General features: G+C 43.9%; 1 protein-coding gene across 4 annotated transcripts in view; it reads right to left on the bottom strand.

The window, feature by feature from the left end:
* ACSL5 (acyl-CoA synthetase long chain family member 5) overlaps positions 1-20,901 on the bottom strand; it is a 42,813-nt gene extending 21,912 nt beyond the window's left edge. For 2 of the 4 annotated variants that reach the window (XM_036439006.1, XM_045582082.1), the window contains exon 1: positions 2,460-2,644. In XM_036439006.1, coding sequence (XP_036294899.1) covers positions 2,460-2,615 — 156 coding nt within the window. In that variant the 5' untranslated portion in view covers positions 2,616-2,644. Of the gene's footprint in view, positions 1-2,459; positions 2,645-18,356; positions 18,724-20,743 lie in introns of those variants that run through there. The other 2 variants (XM_045582084.1, XM_045582083.1) reach the window with 2 other exon arrangements.
* Positions 20,902-21,594: the final 693 nt, after the last annotated feature.

Genomic DNA, 21,594 nt, shown 5'->3' with positions numbered 1-21,594 from the left:
TTCTGTATTAAGTAAAAAGGCTACAGAGAAGAAATGATATTTCAATGGAAACTTTAAAGATAAGCAAGCAATTAACAAGAAGGTATAGATTGATAGAGGGGAGAGAAGGAATGATTCATTCAGAGTGAAGGAACAGCGTGAACAAAGACACAGGGGCAAGAAAACACACGGCAGATCCCAGTGGGCAGCCAGAGAACAGGGTATTTGAGAAAGAGGGAGTGGCTAGGGATATGTTTAGAAATGGCAGCTGGAACTCCGGGGCTTCATGTGGATCTTGGATGTTGGAGTGCACTGGAGTTACAGGCATGGTCCAACCCTCATGAAAGTTAGTCTAGAGAGAACTAGGCATCAATTAAATAAGCATAAGAAAGGGGCCAATCCAGTGCAGGCTAATACAAGAACTCTGACTTGTCTAGAGCTTTAAGTAAAGAGGTTAAAAAAAAAAGTTTCTTGTCTAGTGAAGGAAGATAGGGTCTTGCCATCTGTTTTCATAGATGGGCTGAGGAAGAAGGAACAAAGAAAAGTGATTAGGATTCAACATTCGGCAACTGGATAAGAAGAGATGCATTTAACTAAGATGGAGCAGGAAGGGAAACAGGAAAGGTTATGGTGTGTGTGTGTGTGTGTGTGTGTGTGTGTGTGTGTGTGTTTAGGGAGAAGATATTCAATAAAGATACTTTTTGACCTTGAGTGTCACTGAGGTGGACTGGAATTCAGGAGAAAGGTAAGAACTTGAAAGTCAGATTTGGGTGTCAGAAACTTTTAGGTATATTGCCAAGTCACAGGAGAGGAAAGGTTTTCTCAGGTATGAGGAATTAAAGCAGGGAATGGCAGACTTTGATTTGGGCTCACATCTGGCCTGAACCTGCTTTTACAAATAAAGTTTTATTTGAACAGAGCCATGTTCATTCAATTACATATTGTCTGATACTTTCACGCTACAACAATGGAGTTGAGTAGTTGCAACAGAGATCTCATATGGCCTGCCAAGCCTGAACTGTCTGGCCTTCACAGAACATGCTTGCCAACCCCTGCTTTATAGGAATGGAGATGGTGATGCTGAAACTCTAGGCTGAGAGGAGAAAACAACCTCAGAGGCAAAGAAAAGCTGTCTTGGAATTAGAAAGAAATTTTGTTGAAGGTTTATATGAAAGGCAAAAATGGAAGTTGTAAAAAAGAAGTCCCAAATCAATTGAGAGGAAGGTTGAAGGAGAAACCACTGAATTTGGAAATTAGATTATGAGTGACCCAGGGAAGCTTGGGGAGATAGTAGTAGTAAAGGTCTGACATCAGTGGGTTGAAGTTTAAATGAGGAAATCAACAGACTACTCTTAAAGAACTCTGGTGGAAAAAAGGAAGGAGTGGAAGGAGATGGTAGCCTGAAGTGGCAGGATCAATGTGAGTGGACACTATCAATGAAGGACATACAAACACACCAGAGTAAAAGGGAAAGTGGTGGGCAGTGCAGCTAACTCTGAATAAGAACCCCACATAGAGGAAAGATGTTCAATAAAAGATCAGAAGGGAGTTAGCTTTACAAAGGAAGGGGAATGCTTTCTTTCTTTGAAAAGGGTTGAGGATGAAAAATGACGCAGAGAACATTCTTAGAGCTTTCCCTTTGCTCAGTGATATAAGAAGCTGTATGATTTACTGAAAGTTGGGGGAATTGAAGGAAAAAGTTCAACATCTGCCTCTTTAAGAATGAATATTAACTCAAAGCTGGAATTTAACTAAATAACTCACATTCCTTTTTCAGACATTGGGTATCTCAATAAAAATATTCTTCTAACCCCGAATCTGTCATCTAGATCAGCCATTTTAAACCTTTTTCATCTCATGGCACACATAAACTAATTACTAAAAATATATTTTTTTGGCTGATCTGATAAAAAATATAGGTATAATCTGGATTCATTCACTCTGAATGGCTATTGTTGGCTGTTGTCATTTTTTTTTTTTTAATAATCTAAAGGAAAAGAGGTCTGTGCCACTGACTAAACAATCAGGTATGGTATATAAAAAAAAAAAATTCTTACACCAAACTAGTTCAAAATCACTGCTATAGATCATACACTGACAAACTTTTACAACAGAAGGATAGATAGTAAATAGGTTTTGTGGAACACATGAGTTATTCCTTGTTTTAGTTTTTACATATTCCTTTTAAAATGTAAAAACCATTCTTACCTTGCTAGTCCCATTTGAAAAAGGGTGTATTTTCCTTGTGGGTTGTAGTTTGACAACCCTGATCTGGATTACTGGTGTCTTAAGACCTAGCTGAGGTTTCCTTTTTATTATAAAGGAACATGTGTCATTAGTAGAAGTGTAAATGTTGATCACTGACCTAAAATGATTACTTTCCCAACCCCATTCTCTTCATGAGTTATACCAGTGTCTTGAGTTAAACACAGTTTGGGTTTGACCAATGTTGATGCGCAGAAAGGTGATAAGTAAGTTACCTCGATTCCCACGGACTGGTGGTTCAGATCAACCACAGGATGAACTGGGTGAGGCCTGTTGATGAGCCACAGGAAGATGGCGACTCCACAGGTCAGGAGGCAGATCAGTGCCGGGGTTGGAAGTGGGGAAAACAAGAAGTTGAAGATAAAAAGCATCTTTGTGAATAGCAGCAGGAAATGCAAGCCTAAAAAAAAAAAAGAGAGAATGAAACAAAAAATTAGAGGAAATGACTGTATATTTTTTACTCAATCCGTCTAGGTTTACAGAAGGACACATACACACACACACACACACACACACACACACACACACACACACATGGCTTCTCCTCCTCCAAACAGCCCAGGTTGGACCTCTCTAGTAGCAGAATTTTTTTTTTGCACTGTTTCCCTTAGCAATGTTGAAGTTAATAGAATGTGTTCTACTGTACCCAGCTGCTACTGGACTGTCCTCCCACAAGGTGGAAAGGATCAAAGGAAAAAAGTTAATCATTTCCCAGACAATTTTGAGGAATGACTGTCCTTTTATTTCTGGCCCATAAAGCCTAGAACCAGCCTTCTGGACCCAACATAAGCTGGTAGGCAGAGGATGGTGCTGCAGAGAGCTTCCCAATGCCCCGGCAGGCGAGGGTCAAGAAGAACCCTTCTGGCTGGATTTCCCTAGTATAAACCAAATGGCAGAAGGAACCTCTGTAGAGGTGAAACCACAGATTTTAGAAGTCAAGCGCTCTACATGAAGGACATTTCCTGCAGGCCAGATATGCTTTGCTCACTGCTTTCTGTTGGTTTTTTTTTTTGTGTGTGTGTGTGGGTTTTTTTTTTTTTTTTTGGTTTTTTTTTAAGCATCAGGAGGGGTTTACTATGTCCAATGTCCTCTGGAGATCCTGGAGGAAATATTTTTTATTGGAGGCCAAGTGAATCAGGTAGACAGAAAGGGTGCTGGAAAATGGGCCTGGTACTTGGTGGCAGGTGAGCCTGGGAGATTTGGGCCAGGAATAGGTCTCAAGAAACCAAGAGCAGCCCTAGCTGGTTTGGCTCAGTGGATAGAGCATCAGCCTGCAGACTGAAGGGTCCCAGATTCGATCTGGCCAAGGGCACATGCCCAGGTTGCGGGCTCGATTCCCAGTAGGGGGCATGCAGGAGGCAGCCAATCAATGATTCTCTCCTATCATTGATTTTTCTCTCTCTCTCTCCCTCTCCCTTCCTATCTGAAATCCATAAAGAAATACATTTTTAAAAAGACAGAAACCAAGAGCAACAAAGCCTGCTTCCAACACATCTTTTATTGTCACTTCTAGCCAAGAGGAACAGCTTGAAACTACTCTAACAGAAGGGACTAAAGTTTGGGCAGGTCCTAGGAACCAACTCCTGCCTCAGAGCTTTCACACTGATTAGAATGGTAATGGCAGCAAACATAGGAGCACTGACTTGATGCCAAGCACTGAGCTTATAACGGAATGAAAGGCACTGGACTCCACCTTGTTCAAGCCTTTCTTGTTCCCTGGCCTTCCCACTAAAAGTTCCTCTTTTGTCTTGCATACAGACATGGTAGTCATTAGAGGAATTCTGCTTAAAGATTGACATTTACAAAAATAGCCCCTCTCATTTCCCTCCCTCAACATAAAAGAAGCCTGAACTCTGTACTTTTTTTTTTTTTTAAATATATATTTTATTGATTTTGTACAGAGAGGAAGGGAGAGAGACAGAGAGCTAGAAATGTCGATGAGAGAGAGTCATCAATCAGCTGCCTCTTGCACACCCCCTACTGGGGATATGCCCGCAACCAAGGTACATGCCCTTGACCGGAATTGAACCCGAGACCCTTCAGTCCCCAAGCCGACGCTCTATCCATTGAGCCAAACCAGTCTCGGCTGAACTCTGTACTTTCTGAAGATGGATTTGAGGAACCACTAGGTCTCCTATCTTCTTGATTGGCTCCTTTTTATCAATTAACCTTTCTTCAACCTGAATTCTGCTGTTTTGAATTTTGACGGTTCAAAGTGTTGGACCCACAGATTTTGGACAAATAAAAGGATAAGTTGTTTGCAATCATTTAACCTGACCAATGTCCTAAAGTAGCATTTTTCCAGACAACAATATAGAAACTCCCAGGAGTAAAGTGACTTATCCAAGTTCATTTACCATTTTCATTGATGCTTCCCCCTTAAAATCTACAAAACCACAACAGTTTTGCTTTATAGAAATTAGGCCCCAACTTCAAGGAGCCTGGATTTGTCTGACAGCTTACAGGTGAGAGCAAAGTTTCAGATGCATCCCCCAAAGTTTATTTCAGTGCCCTATGGAACAGTATCTCAAATCACGACACCAATGCAAGTCCAATAAAATATTTTATCAGATCAAGACCATCATCGCCCTTTAAACTGTGGGACAGCTGCCATTAGCTGGTATCCAGAACGTTTTCTATCAAGGAACACACTCACTTCGTGCTAACCAAGGCTGTAAAACTTAGGAATTGTGTGTGGGAGTGAGAACAGTCCCAAGAAACCCTGAGTCATTCATCATTTATGTGCCCCTGATTGGTTATCACCTGAGTTTGGAGTAATCCCTCTCCATTTTATGGAGGAAAAATGAACTTCCAGAGAATAGGATGACAGTCTCCAACTCCTTGGTTTCTTCCACATCGTGTTTAGGGGATGCAAAAGACAACAAAGCAAAAACAAAAGCAAGGCTCCACAGGTACCACCTTATTCACAATAGGTGCTATTGTGACTGCCTGCCAAGATTCTTAGAGCAGGGATTTTTGGAATCCAGCATTACCTGGACTTGTGTGCTGAAGTGGCTCTCCAGGAGGCAGGCAGAACCTGTTCAAGAGCCAGCCATTTAGAACGCAACTCTAAGGCTGGCCACCCCAAGCCAGGATGGTTGTGAAATGGACAGAGCAGAAAGCAGTGCCAAAGGGAAGAGAAGCCTGCTCTGCCTTCTCCCATCCTGCCTACCGCCAGCCCCTCCCCTCAGCCTGGGACATTGCCATCAGCCCCGTAATGTCTTGTGCTCCAGGATTCTTCTCTCTGCCCCAATGCCCCTGTCAAATTAAGAGGTTCTCACCTGCATACCCCTCTCCCCTGCCCCACCCACTTCTCAGCTATGAGAACACGTTGCATTGAGGACTTTGCCCTCTTCCTACAGATGGCAGATTCAGTGGGAGACTTGGCAAACAACAGCTTTAAAGAGGGTCTAAAGGTGATTTATGCCCAGTTGTGGCAGTATGGGAGGGGGAGGGAGGGCCAATAGCCTGGCAGGTAGCCTAAAGGGAGAGGGGAGAAAGAGGGAACAGGGAGAAAGAGAGCTAAGGGAGAGGGAGAGGAAGATGAAGAGGGATAGGGTGAGATAGATAGATAGATAGAGAAAGGCAGCATCTGTTATTAACCTTGACTGATTATTATCATGTAGTTGTTATCAGCTTGAAGTCACCAGATGGTCAGATTTTTTTTCTCCCTAGAAAATCTGGAACACTGGGTTTTTATGAAACCCACATTTTAACTCTTGGCTCAAACGGTAAGTGTCCAATTCGGGATTAACAAAAACATCTGTGGTTTAACCTGGATTGTGGTCCGCCAATGAGCACTTCTCTTAGACATATTCCAGTCATACTGCCCACAAATGACAAAATGCCAAAAAAAAAAAAGGACAGACGACTTCCTCACAAACAAGGGAGGTGTTTATGAATGCCAAGACCGGTTTTTGGAGAATAAAAGCACCTTGCCTGCAATGGATTTCCGAAGCCGCTGAAGGATATATCTGTGTGTCAATTGCAATAGTGTGCTTTCCTATTACTGACCTGGCATCCAATTCAAATAGGATATGCTCAGACTTTCAGCTGTCCCTCCCTGCCTTCTCACATTTTTAAAAATTGAGGTAGAATTTGTATAGCAGGATTAATCATTTTTAAATGTACAATTTAGGAAAATTTAATTCATTCATAACATTGTACAACCATCACCTCTAATAAATCCCAAAACATTGCTATTACCCCAGAAAGGACATCCTGTAATACATTAAGCATTCACTCCCCATTCTCTTCTTCTCCAAGATCTTCGCAACCTCAAATTTACTTTCTGCTTGTATTGATTGGCTAATTCTGAATATTTCATAGAAATGACATTATATAATATGTGACTCTTTGTGTGTGATTTCTTTTACTCAGTATAATATTTTCAAGATTTATCAATGTTACACACTGACAGACTTCAGAAAAGAGAGGTGTTAGCGGGGGGAACTGGAAGAGATTAACCAAAGAACATATATGCATATATGCATAGGCCGTAGACACAGACAGATATGTTGTGAAGGCCTGCGGGGCGGGGGCTGGGTAGAGGTGGGCAAAGTGGGACATCTGTAATAGTGTCAACAACAAAAATAAAATATTCATCCATGTTATGTATCAGTTCTTCATCCCTTCGTATGGCTGCTAAATTATCCCATCTTTTCATTTGCTTATTGGCCATTTGCCTTTCTTCTGTAAAGAAATGTCTAATCCAGTCCTTTGCCCATTTTTAAATTGGTTGCCTTTTGTTTTTGAGTTGTAAGAGACCTTTATGGTTCTCTAACATTTTCTCCCATTCTGCAGTCTTTTCACTATCTTGACAGGTGTTTTTTTTAATGCACAAAACATGTATGTTTAACCTTGTAATGCTACCTACCGCTAGAGAGGATTTGTGCCCTTACCATGTAACTCTCACTATAAACGGGAGAAACAGAGTCTGAGAGAAGGCAAGATCTTCAGGTTGAGTTACACCATCCTGACTGGGAAGCTTGGGTAACCATTCAAACCTTTAGAATTTGTTAACACATATGTGCCCAAATGAATGAGGGGAAAGCCACCATTGCTTCCATCATGTGTCCTGTGTCACTCAAATGACAATTCTGTTTTGGCCACTTCACAGAATGCCCTACAAGCAGCTGGTGAGATAGCATTTCCTCTTCCCTTCACGGCACTCCTAGTTGGGAAAGTGAGGGTAGAAAGAAGTGCAATAGAGGTAAAGAAAAGAGGAAAGAGAGTTGTGCTTTGCTTTGCTGTATCCGTGGGTTCCTATTCCAAATTATCTGAAGATGGTAGGGTGAGCCACAGTGCACATCAGGATGGTCCCAAGTGGGAAGCTTCCTCCACTTCTGATGTGGTCACAGTGATATGCCTCTGACCCACACCCCTGGATGCCAATTTGCCCCCAGCATTCCCCTTGATTTATTCCAGGGCTTTCCATTGTCTGGTGGTATGGATGGCCATAGCCATGTCGCTCATCTTTGGGCACCTATCCTGTTTAATTCCTGAGCTAGCTGAAAGACCCCTTCTGCTTGCAAGCTCCCAGGGCCAGCCTTGGTGTCTAGGTTATGACCACCACATATTCAGCTTTGGATTTTGCTTCTTTGTGGATTTAAGACAGTATTTCTTCATTACTTGTATTTTTCTTTGAATGAAATCCCTGAATGGCCCCTTCTACCCTAACATTCACATTTTGATCAACCATAAGTTCATTTCTACCTTAGAATCTCTGCATTTACTCTTCCCTTGGCCTGGAGCACTGTTCCCCAGATCTACAATGTTCACATACAGCTTATAGGCCTGGTCTCAACTCAAATGCCACTTCCTCAGAGGTTTGCTCTGATCGCACTATTAAATATTGCCCCTTTTACCCCAGTCACTACCATGAACCTTGCTCTCTTTCCTGTGACACTGTTGCTCTCCAAAATAGTCCTGGCCCCCTATCATCTATTGACCCTACAGAACTGATGTTCTAATTGGAACAGGGATTCTTCTGTTCACTGCAGTGCCTCCAGTGCCTGCTCTGTGCCTGGCACACAACACAGTAAACTTTCAATGAGTGGTTGCTAAATAAATGGCCAGTTTTCTGGTTCAGAATTGTCTGTTCTAAATACTTTTAGTGGACCCATTTTTTCCTTAGTAAAACTTCCCCAAACTCCCCAAGTTAGATCATCGCAAGTCATTCTGGGAATCTTGACATAGGTACTCCCAAGTAAATATTTTGGCAAAGTAGTGGGGTAAGGGTAGTGGGTGGTGAAGAGAATGTATTTCTTTCATTTTTCTTTTCTTTTAAATCCTCATCTGATGATATTTTTTTCCATTGATTTTTTTTTTTTTTGAGAGAGAGAGAGAGAGTGGAAGAGAGGAAAAGACAGAGAAATATCGATGTGAGAGAAACATATCAATTGGTTGCCTCCTGCATGTGCCCTGACCAGGGCCCAAGTGGGGGAGGAGCCTGCAACCCCACCCAGGTATGTGCCCTTGACTGGAATTAAATCCAGGACCCTTTGGTCTGCAGGCTGACACTCTATCTCCTGAGCAAAAAGAATGTATTTCTTTTTTAAAAACTTCTTCATTGATTAAGGTATTACATATGTGTATTTCTAATACTTATCAAGAGCCACTTAGGATCAATCAACTTCAGACTTGGTAGAACCTACAGAATAAATCTTATGAAATAAAGTCAACTATAGTAGTAAGTCCAGCCTAGAAATAAACAATTCTGCTATCCTGGGTTTCTGGAATTCAAGAAAAATTATCTTTGCTTTGAGGCATGAAGAACTAATTACTTTCTATGAAATATTGAGATGTAAAATATAATTAGAAATTAGAAAAAAAAATCTCCCTCCTAGCAAGTGGAATACTCATTTGGATTTGATCGGTTTCTCTGTTTCCTTGCATGTATGGGCTTAGTCTGTGGTGAGAGAAAGCTCATTAAATGGGAGACCAGAGTCCTCAAGTTCTCACACCCAATTAGTTAACACATTCTTCCATTTGGAGTTTCTTTCTCCTAGAGACTCTGTCACAGGTTTTCACAACTTATAATGACTCCAGTGGGGCCTGTGTGTTATTGAAGAGGCTGTATATGAAAGTTTGGGTTCATTGGCTGGGCATTAAATCGCTAACTCAGCCTCTATTGCTATTTTTCCTAAATTCCTGTCAGCCCTCATTTAGGAGACAACCACCTCAGTCCTTAAATACATAGTCAATATTTCTAGACAAATTCCAAAGTAATGGCAAAAGGTCATTAGAATATTACACACCAGTCGTTTTATGAGCAAACTTGGAAGGTCTGATAGCCTTCTCCTTAATATGCAATAAATAAAAACCAGATATTCATTCTATATCAAGCTCCTTCACCCAGTTTTCTCAGAGCCCTGAACTAAGGGATTTTCTTATACTACTTTACTCTTCTGTACCCAATGTCTTTTTTTCACTACTAAGAAATTAAAGAGAACATAATTTGAGACAACGATCCTGTTTCAGAAAACTTAAACAGTCAGATAAAAGCCTGGTATGGTAGAGCATTGGTTCTTAAGAAGAGTAAATCTCAGCTACAGGTTACTTCAAATTAGGGGAAAATATTCAACTTCACTTAAAAATGCACATTTAATAGATGCACCTGGAGAGCATCATGCTAAATGAAATAGGGCAGTCAGAGAAAGATAAATATCACATGATCTCACTCATTTGTGGAATATAATAACATTAACTGATGTACTAAAATTGATCGAGAGACATAGAAGTATCCAACAGACCATCCAACCTCAGAGGGAAGGCAGGGGGTGGGGGAGATCAACCAAAGGACTTGTATGCATGCATATAAGCATAACCCAAGGACACAGATAGTAGGGGGTAAGGGCATGTGTTGGTGAGGGGGCGGGGAGGGTTTGACCAGGGAGAGGTCAATGGGGGAAAAGGGAGACATATGTAATACTTTAAACAATAAAGAATTAAATTTAAAGAATGCACATTTAAATGAAATGCCTTTTCCCCACCTCTTAGGTTAGTCATGATGAGATAGTGCAAAATGTGCTGTGAGTCATGGAAACAAATTTGGTGCAGCCTCCTTAGAGATGTGGCCCTTGCCCTTGACCACAATTCAGGATGTGTGGCCTTTCACTTAATGACTCTGCTAGTAATTTTTCCTGTAGAAAGATACCAGTTCAATCCAGTGTCTCACATGTGGCTGTGTAAGGTACCTGTGAGGATGCGAGTCAGACTACTTGGGCTCACACCCTGCTTGGTCATCTGCTTTGTGGCCAGGGGTAGATCCCCACTGTGCGGTTTCTAATCTGGAAACTGGTAATCATTTCTGCCTCAGAAGGCTGTCCCCATGACTAAAGGGGTGAATGTGCCTGTAAAGTGCTTAGAACTGTGCCCGATGCATAGTCTCAGGTATTAGCTATTCTGTTCATCATCATTAAATCTATAAAGTGTTTATAACCCTGGACAATGTGGCTCATTGACCTGTGCACCGAAGGGTCTCGGGTTCGATTCCTGGTCAAGGGCATGTATCTGGATTTCAGGTTTCATCAGGTCCAGCCTGGAGGCAGCCAATTGATCTCTCTCTCTCTCTCTCTCTCTCTCTCTCTCTCTCTCTCTCTCTCTCTCTCCCTCTCTCTTTCTCTCTCTCTCTTTCCCCTTCTCCTCCCCCCCCCCCCGCCCCAATTCTCTCCCTTTTCACTCTCTGTAAAAATCAATGGGAAAAATATCCTTGGGTGAGAATTAACAAACAAAAAAAGGAAGGAAGGAAGGAAGGAAGGAAGGAAGGAAGAAAAAGTGCTTATAATGACAGAGACCAGGAGAGCCTTCCTTGACAGGAGAGAAACCAAATACTTCATAACACTTCCATACAGTGGAACTCTTGGCAGGTATGGAAAAGAATAAAGAATATCTGCATGCCTTGATATGGAAAGTAGAAAGAAAAGCAGCAACAACCACGATCAGACAATCTGCATGTTTTTGTGTTGCTAAATGCATACTCTTCAAAGAAAAAGACAGATGGGAGAGGGAAAATCGTGAATGGATTTTCCAGAAATTTCGAGTGTGCAATCATCAGCCAAAGATATTGAAGTGTTTGGCTATGTATTAGACCTCATTCCAGGGGACGGGAAGCAGGAGTGAAAACCCCATCCTCGAAAGGCTTTATTTTATCGGAGAGTTTGACAACAAGCCTAAACAATACTTAGATTATATTTTTTAAAATGGAATAAAAAAAAATTAGCCAAAACCTGTTTGGCTCAGCGGTGGAGCGTCAGTCTGCGGACTGAAAGGTTCCAGGTTCGATTCCGGTCAAGGGCATGTACATTGGTTGCGGGTACATCCCCGGTAGGGGATGTGCAAGAGGCAGCTGGTCGATGTTTCTCTCTCATCGATGTTTCTAGTTTTCTAGCTCTCTCCCTTCCTCTCTGTAAAAAATCAATAAAATATATTTTAAAAAAGTAATAATAAAAAAATAAAATGGAATAAAAAAATAAATGAGGAGGATTAAGGGTTCATGAGGGTTGTGTTTTGTTGTTGTCTTTAATCGGGGAGGTTAGAGTAGGTCTCCTAAGGGAAGTGACACTTGAGAGTAGTATCACTTATCACTTGATCTGAAATATGCATGCTATCCTCAACAAACCATAAAGTGAACACCTCCAAATTATCCCGCCCTGGACTTTGGCAGCTGACTGAGGAAGTTGCACCACCTTTCAGGGGGTGGGGCGGCATTTCCTGCCAGCACCCCTGAGAATACAGCCTCGCTTTGTTTCTAGACCTGCAGCTGTCCCACCACCAAAGCCACACGGTCTCCCCCCAGCACTGGTGAGCACAGTGCTCTCAACCACTGAGCAGGCAGGTTCCCCAGCAGCTCTGGGGGTGGGAGCTCTTTTCATTCATTTCTTTAGCAGATAAGAAACCAGAGCAAAGATCACATTTCAGTCCCGGGGCCTCAAGCTGCTGAGGAGAGAGGCTGGCCTAAGCTCCTGACCTATGAGCCTACAGATAACTTCCCAACCACTCACCAACGCTGCTCAGGTGACTTACAGTAACCTTCCCCACCAAGCAGGCCATGGCACCGGGCAAAGGTGGCTCTCCTCCTCTGGAGGCCTGGCACCCAGCCTGCTCTGAAGCACACACACACACACACACACACACACACACACACACACACACATGGGGATGGCCCAAGACAGAGGATAAAAGGCCCTTCTCACCTCCACAGGACCGTGGCAGGCAGGACAAGAAGACAGCATTACTGAAGGAGATCCCTATTCAACCCCAGAGGCTGGCCCAATAGTCACTTCCACACCATGGAAAGATTCTGTGAGAGTTTCAATAATTAACACAGGAAAGTAATAGGAAGCTCCCGCATGTCGCTCTTTCTAGCCCAATTGCTAGGCCACACATTAACAGTTCCAACTTGGAAGGCAGCTGACAGAGAAAGGGTGAGGGCTAGGCATGGGACAGGTGCCCTGGCCCGCCAGCAAGCACCCCATCAATATATTGTTAGGGTTTCAGTGCATATCCTTTAGGGTTAGCTTTGCTGCCAAATCACACAGGAAAAGCTGCAGGAACCAGAGCTCAGGAGGGTTGTGAGAAATGGGTTTAGGTCTCAGGGAGGCTTCCTGCAATTCTGTGGTCTGGGGCCATGAGAACTTCCAGAACTTCCAGGCAGAGGCTGCCAGACTTTCAGATTCCCTTATGCCCTACACAGTGCCTGAGTCACCTACTTCCTTTGCTCATTATGGCACAAGTTCAGAGCAAGGTAACTAGGGAAGGGGAGCTGTTGAAGAAAACATGTCTCAGAATTCAATCCCGCAATGACATGATGTGCACCTGTCACATGTATGATTGCAGAGGGAGGCAGAATCGGCTGAGCCCTCCTCTGAAATGCCACAGCCAGAGGCTTCATGCCATGCAAAGACAATGCTAAGCATCCCGACCTGAATGAAGCCAAGGTCCACTCATTCTGCAAGCATTTGATGATCTGAACACCTACTATGTGCTAGGCAGTGTGCTCAGCATGGGGAAAGCACATGGAGAGTGCATAGTAGGGAATAAAGCCAGTTATCCAGGCAGTAAACACATGCTCTATGGGATGTGCCCCAGTTTTGAGAGCATCTGGTGGGCTGGAGAAGTATGTGTATCGCAAAAGATTTGTTTATTCTCTGCACTTTAAATTGACTTATAATTTACTTTTAATAAAGCCAAGAAAGAGCTTGGATCTCCTTGTGCAAGGAGAAAAACACTATGAAGATACAGTTCCTGCCCTTTGAGGACTTATGAGTCTATCAAACACTGAATATACTTAGGGAAGGATTCAGTGTGTGGGACATGAATTTGGAGAAGAGAGAGACCAGTGTAGACTAAAGTGGGTGGGGGTAAAGGTATAGAGCTCTAGACCCTCAGGGGTCTAGATCCCCTGACTTTATTGCCAACAGTCTCATTCTCAGGATCAATCAAGGATGATGACTCTATTGACGACGCCAATGGCAAATAAACCCTCAGCTATGAGTCCAGCCCGGGTCACTGCCACCGAACCATCCTTCTCAAATGTTTTCTGGATCTCCCCTTCTACCGTTTCCATGGATACAGTCACTGCATTAGGTCGGATGAACCTCAGTGGAAGCGAGGAAGGGGATACCCAGATGTAGGTGGCAGCTAATATGGCTAGAGGCACCAAAACAGAACATTTGGGGGACAGGATGGTGAAGGAGTGTTTCTGATTTAGTTGAAAAGGAAAAAAAAAAAGGAAGAAAAAGCTTCAAAGAAGGCTGAATGAGAGTGCCTATGGCCTGTGTTGACACCACACTGAACTGTCATTTCAGTTCAGAAACACCAGAGAGCCTTGGCCAGGTGAGCTGAGTGGTATTTAATAGAAAATTCCTTATTAGATCAAATAACTCAGTCCATGAAGGTAGCCTGAAATAGTTGTTGAGACACTCATTCATAGGCTGGTGACAGGCAGTGACAAATCCAACTAGATCGCCATCAGGTTTCCCACAAATCACAGTCCAGCAGCCCTACCCTAAGGAATACCTTGCACCCCCAAAGCTCCCCAAGTGTGTTGCTGACCAAGTGATTTATGAGAAGATTGGGGTCAGGAAACCCAGTCTCAAAGGTCTACTGGATTTGATAAGAGAGCCTGTAAAAAGATAGGCTGGACAAAGTGCTAGGTCCCGTCACCACTGCCAGCATAAGGTCAGGGTGATGCAAGAATTTGTGAAAGAGACCTTGCTACCTGGGCTCTCTGCAGAATCAGCCCTCACGCTACCTGGTTTGGCCAATGGTCAGGAGTCACCAGATCCAATTTGCAAATAAGCTTTGTTGCCCATAGTCTCCTTTCCAGAGGCAAACTTGTAAGGTCATTGCCTTTTCAAGTACCAAAGCAACAGCTCTACTACTTACTAGCTGTGTGGCCCTGCAGGCAGTGACAATGTTGCTGAGTGTAAGTTCCCTCAACTGTATATAAGAAGGGGCCGGTGATAATCTCTACTCCAAAGGGATACTGGGTGGACCTTCTGGTACACTGTTGGGCACATGGGGAGTTCTCAGTGGACTAGCTCCCCTTCCACTCACCTGTTTCCAACTTATTGTCAATATCAGAGGTTCTATTTTGAGACATCCCAAATGAGAAGAGATAATCAAGGTCTTCATACTATAACCATCTTTCAACTTATGTGCAAAGGTCTTAACTCCTCATTTCTATTTAAACGGGATTTGTAGCTGGAGAGGGCATGGTATACCTCTGAACTTCGACCCACCCATGTCCTCTCATCCTATCCCACGCCTGAATTCTCCTATAAGCCCTTCACAACCTCATAACTCTTAAAGTAGAATGACCACTGGGAACCCAGATATCTGCTACCAGCTCCCCTGAAAAGAGGGGTATCATGGCCTTCCCATAACAGTACAAGGGCTGCTAACCTAATATGAATGAAGTAAGAGCCTGGGAAATATAAGGCCCTGTGTCAGAGGAAAGGAGGAGGGAGGGTCCATTTCTGACCTCCGGGCATAGTCACCTAGGGGAGAAACAGACCCAGCGGAGTTTACAGCAGAGTGTGAAAGTACACAGTGATGGATAAAGTCAGCAGCTGGGGACACGTTGCCCTTGCAAGGTGCTGCCCAAGAATCACCCCAGCTGAACCCCAAATGAGGATCAGTGCATAGCTAGCCAGACATATGAGACAGACAAGAGTAGACACGTCACTCCTGGTTTCTAAAATATTGCCAAAAGTCTAATTTGGGAAGTCCCCTGCCCGGAGGTGGGAGGACTTCTTTGAGGTGAAATCACATAAAATTAACCATTTGAAAGTGAACCACTCAGTGGCTCTTAGAACATTGACATATTGGCCAACTACCACTTCTATCTAGTCCTAAGCACTTTCACCATCCCCCAAGGAAACACTGAACCCATTTAGCAGTTATTCCTCTCCTCCCAATCCCTATCAGCTACCAATCTGCTGTCTGCCTCTCTGAATTTGAAAAAATTCGGAGGATTGTCAAAGGAGGGTTTATCCCCATTTCCAATTCTTTGGCCCATAAGCACTAAACTTGGTTTCTCAGAAACTGAGCCACAGATTGCCTTTAAAACTAAACGCTTCAGAGTTCAAAGTCCGGCTCCAATCTCTGCACACCGTGTCCAGTTTCTTTCTAACTCTCAGTTTCTGTACCTATGAAACAAAATACCTACTTCACAAGATCATTTTATTTTTTTAAATTTTATTTATTTATTTTTATTTATTTATTTATTTTATTGTCTTACATACTTTATTTTTTTTAATATATTTTATTGATTTTTTGCCCCCCTCCCTCCCTCCCTCCCATACATACCTTCCCTCCCCAGAGATTTATGTCCATTGGTTGTACTTATATGCATGTACACAAGTCCTTCGGTTGATCTATTATCTCTCCCAGATCTTCCTCCCCTCCCCACTGTAATTTGACAGTCTGCCTGTTGCTTTACTGTCTCTATATTCACAAGATCATTTTAAATATCAATGAGAAAAGCCCCATAAAACAGGACAGCACTGCCTTATAGAATATATTCAATGAATGGTCCTGTAATAATTATAGTTCCAGAAAAATGTCAATCTGAAAAATATCTAATAAATATATAAACTTAATACCTATCCAAGTTCACATACTTGAAAATCTTATCACAAATACAATTTTTTAAGAAATCTGAAAAAAGGCTAATTCCACACATGAGTGGATGGAGCATTCTTTTAGAATTAGACAATTGGTTGCTTTGTAACCTTGGAGAAATTGCCACTCCTCTCTGAGCCTACTCTCTCAACCATAACATGGTGAAACCATCCACCTCATAAGATTGTCTCAATTAAATGTGAGTGTATCGTCCTGACTGGGTGGCTCAGTTGGTTGGAATATCATCCCATGCACCAAAAGGGTTGCGGGTTTGATTCCCTGTTGGGGCACATAACCTGGGCTGCAGATTCGATTCCCAGTCGGCATGGGTGGAAGGCAACCAATCAATGTTTTTCTCTCACATGGATATTTTTTTCTCTCTCTCCCTCCCTTCTTCTCTCTTTCTCTAAGATCAATGAACGTGTCCACAGGTGAGGATTAAAGAAGAAGAAGAAGAAGAAGAAGAAGAAGAAGAAGAAGAAGAAGAAGAAGAAGAAGAAGGAGGAGGAGGAGGAGGAGGAGGAGGAGGAGGAGGAGGAGGAGGAGGAGAAGAAGAAGAAGAAGAAGAAGAAGAAGAAGAAGAAGAAGAAGAAGAGAAAAAATGTAAGAAGAAGAAGTAGAAAAGAAGAAGAAGAAGAAGAAGAAGAAGAAGAAGAAGAAGAAGAAGAGAAAAAATGTAAGTGTATCTACTATGAGCTGGAGTATAAATGACTTCATCTTGCCTCTGCTCATTCATCCTTTGATGCTCTCCCTGCCCCTGACCCCCTAACATCCCTTGCAGAATCTGTGGTCCACTGTATACTTAGCAGTTAGGAACTCAATGATGTATAGATTTTATTACAGGTACTTTTGTCCTCAAAGAGTTAGAATATAGCCTAGGAGAGATTACTGTTTTAGGTTAGGATCTAAGTCAAATGCCTGGCTAATACATTCTGTTTGGTCTGGTTAATGTTTGTTATTAAAAAAAAAAAAAAAGAAATTGAAATATGTTTTTCGGGGATATGCCTGCCTTGCATTTTTGCCAGAGTCCTCACCATCGACATCTTATTATGCACCATTTACTTTACTTGGCTATATGATCTGCCTGTCCTAAAAGCATCTGTGACTCTTGTTTTATTTAGGTTTTTGTTCCTTGCATTATGCCAAGCATGCCAATTGATACCAACCACATTTTATATGCCACCCCTCCTCCAAGATTATTCTGTGCTCATCTCAAACCCTTGTAAATTAGAGGGAACCACCAGAGCATGCCTCCTATGCTGTAATATAGCAAAAGCAATTGAGCAAACCCAATTGTTCTTTTTACTTTTTATTAAATCAATCTTTTACTTTTAAAATTAAATTAAATATGTTTAATGGAATTATTTCTAAGATGCTGCCTCTGTGAGAGACCACCAGTCACCTACATGTTGGAGCTACCAATTCAATCCTACTTTTCAAACCTCCACAAGGGTTAAAACCCACGGAAGCCAGAAAGCACCGACCGTGGAGTCCCTTCTTAATGCTCGATCCTTGAACATCCTTGAAGTTCATCTGAGGTACAACAGTTGGCCCTTACCCTTAAACAGACCCAGCTCCACCAGAACCATTCCATCACCCACTCATTCATCAGCCCTTACCCCAGGAAGGAGTCAAAATCCTCCATGAAAATGGAGGGCAACCCGCAGCCCACATGGGAGCTCAGGCAGATGCTCAGGCCCAGGAAACCAGGACTCAGTTATGGTTCACCTCCCCAAGAGAGGCAGGAGGAAGGAAGTCTGCCTCATGCCCATATTCCTCCTTCCACTCCCATTCCCCCTCCAATCCTGATGAGGAGGGTCTACAGGAGGGCACTAAAGACCAGGGAGAGAAAGTGCTGACACGTGGCTGGGACACAGCAAGCTCTAGATTCACTGAAGCTGCCGGTCAGAATGCCTTCTCATCCTCTGCCTCACGCTCCCAAGACACTTTGCTAAATACCCCCCTTAGCACAGTCCCCTTACCCTGGGAGGGGGTTCGCATCCCTCAGTGTTTCCAGCAATGGAGCTTCCTGATCCACGTTCTTCTGGCACGTGAGTCCCTGTTCTTCTTCCCTCACCCCTGTGACCTCCAGGGACTGAGTGGCCTTAGAGCATCCATGCAGACTGATGGCCCGACTCAGAGTGCCCCAGTGCTGCCCTGTCTGCCGGCCCCACTTTAGTCCACGGCCCGGCTCCTGAACGTGCTCGGGACTCCACTTCCTGCTTTTTCGTTTACAACTGAAAGTGGAAGTGTCTGACCAGGAGGGAGAAGGCGCCAAGCCTACTCTGGCAGCTGGTCAAACGCCTTAACCCGAGCCCCCTGAGGGCTGAGACGAAGCCAGCCCACATCCCACTGTTCACCCTTTCCTCCTTTGACCACCTAGGAGCGAGCGAAGACAAAAATCAAACAAACAAAAGTGACAGGAGGTGCCCCTCAGACAGTGTGTCCAGGAAATGACGCTGCTCCCTGCTAGAGTCACAGAGCAGGGAAGTCCCACCCCAGGCAACTCAGCCCTCACAGACCTCCCAGCACCCAAAGGGAATCGGAGGCCAGCCCATCCCCCAGGGTGTCAGCCTCTCTCCAATCCCCAGCATACCTGCCTCAGGCCAGAAGCTGATAAAGCCACAACGCACCAGGCCAGGAAGCACAGGGGTGAATGGAAAGACTTTGTTTTCTTTCCTCTGACCCATCAGCTCATCCTTTTCATCCCTCAGACTTTAAATCAAAAATCCATTCTGCTGCCTCCCCCACCTCCTCAAGGTAAACCTGGGAAAATTAAATCACAGGACCAGACAAACACATGTGCCAGGAGCTGTCAGACTGACATGCCTCATGTCTAATAGCTTCTGGAAAACCCAGCGTCACACACACACACACACACACACACACACACACAGGGCAATGACCATAGGAAAGGCAAATACTTTCTTAGTGCTGTTATGAAATTGTTCAGGCCTCCTGAAGGTCTCCAGGGTGCTAGCAGAGGTATCAGGACCTGTACTAGTCTCATTGGATTCCCCTGAGGCTGTGGCCACAGAAGGGCACGGGAACTTGCACGCTGGAACTTAGAAGCAGAAATACGAACTCTCCTGCCAGTCCCTGTCCCTCTTCCTCCCTCCCACCTCCCAGACACCCCAGAAGTTAACAGCACATTCCCAGCCAGCTTAGCATTTCTTCTCTCTCCAAGAGAGGAGGTCCTAAAAAATTCTGACTAAAAACACCAGGATAGGCTTGGCCACAATCTCAGAGAACAGGAGTTGGACACTGGGTCTCCCCGGAGACCACCTAAGACGTGGGAGAAATGGAAGTACAGGAAGATGAGGGTAGCGCCCCCCCCCCCCTCCTGCTTCTGGGGCATCGCATGGCTGAAGCAGCACTTGGCTTGGCTTAGATTCAGCACCTCAACCCCCCAAGAGGAAGCTTCCCCCAGCGGAGAGCCCAGGACAGCAGAATGGGTGTGGAGTCGTGGCCATTCAAATGCTGTGGGCTGTTCCCTGGGTGCTGTCTCCTTTTACCAACCAGATGAAGAGCTCAGAGCCAGGAAGAGACTAGCCTCTCTTTATTTCTAATTGTTTCCTCCAGAACCAAATGCTCAAGTTCAGAACACTCTGGGTCATTTTAAAGGTCTAGCTGACTTGCATTCCTAAGCAGTCCTCTGTGCACATGAGTGACAGCCCCGAGATTTGAGAGAGCAACAGAAGGTTTGGCAATCCATGTGAATTCCCCATCATGCAACAGCCTGTAGCAACACTGGTTGTGACTCAAACCCTTGCCTCGCCACAGAATCTCAGCTGTGTAGCCCAGGCCAGGCTGTTCAAGCTCAGAGGCACATGATTTGTTTATGAAATGCGATACCAACCACCTCCCAATGAGGTATTGCCTGTCCTGCACTTAGCAGAGACCCCGGCATCTGACAGAGTGTCCACTAAGGTCTCTCTTCTCCTTCTTTCTTCCAAATGGGAACGCTGCCATCAATAGCTGATGAATGAATGCCCTTTCTAACCATATTGACACAGAAATTTCTGAATGGAAGATGAATGAGACCCACATCCTGGCTTCCTCTATAATCCTCAGAGGTTTGAAATCTGTTTTGATTGTGTTTAGTGAAATTAACAACTTTCTCTTCCAAGTCTCTCTCCTGCCAGCATTCAGCTCGATCCAATGTCTCCACCCGGTTTTGATTGATTTCGTTTCTTGTGCCTCCCACATAAGTCAGCTAAGATCACTACTCAATGAAGTGTAACTTCATGTTGAAAGTGCCTTAGGCTGAGAATGGACTCATGTCCCACTTTCCTCCCCTCAACCACTCCCATCCCTGCTCTCCCACAGACACCTAAACTATAGAGCAGGCAGAGTTACCGCAGCTTACCTGTAAGGATCCGTTCACTTCCTGAGTACAGGGAATGCGCCCCTCACCGCTGGCTGTAGGGGACTCAGCGCCGCCGGCAGGCACCTCTGCCTTTGCCACAGCTCTGGAGACTGGCCACACCTGAAGCCAATGCGTTCTGTCCTGAGAGTGGCCAACACGCTCCTCTGGAAACTTTGAACCTGTTGCAACACAAGTTCAAAGGTAGACGTTACCTGTTCAAACACTCGTAGTAACCTCAGACAGTGAGAAGTGTAGAATTTGGCAAAAGGTTAAAACAGCAGATTGTTATGCAATGGGCTTAAGAGGAAGGAGAGAGAGAGAGAAAAAAAAAAAGCCCTCAGCTAAGAAAGCTAAGGTTTAACAAACAAAATCCTTTGCAGAGCCCATACCTCTGTAGAAGAAAAGAGGGTTGGTAGGGCTTTGCATCTGCTTTTGGAGAAGAATCCTTGAGATTGCGATGGGAAAAGGAAGATCTAGAGAAAAATAGGAATTAAAGCATTCCCTGAATCGGGAGTGAGAGAAGAATGACAAGCCACTCTAATTGTTACACAAGCTCTAACTTTAAGTTTGGAATAAGCAGAGGCCAGTGACCCCTCCAGAATTAGAACATCGCTAAAAAAACAAATAAGGCAAATGACTCTAGAGTCTAGACTGAGGCACAAGCCTAGCTAAGTTGAATTTAAAATGCAGAATCCTGGCCCTGGCCTGGTAGCTCTGTGTGTCCCAATAGGCCAAGGTTGTGGGTTTGAACTCCTGTCAGGGCATACACAAGAAGCAACCAATGTGTGCATAATTAAGTGGAACAACAAATCGATGTCTCTCTCTTTCTCTCTCTCTCTCTCCCTCCCTCC

The sequence above is a fragment of the Pipistrellus kuhlii genome, unplaced genomic scaffold (genome assembly GCF_014108245.1).
Source record: "Pipistrellus kuhlii isolate mPipKuh1 unplaced genomic scaffold, mPipKuh1.p scaffold_m20_p_15, whole genome shotgun sequence".
Lineage (NCBI taxonomy): Eukaryota > Metazoa > Chordata > Mammalia > Chiroptera > Vespertilionidae > Pipistrellus > Pipistrellus kuhlii.
The sequence above is the reverse complement of the archived record's forward strand: the minus strand, read 5'-3'. Positions and strand labels throughout refer to the sequence as shown.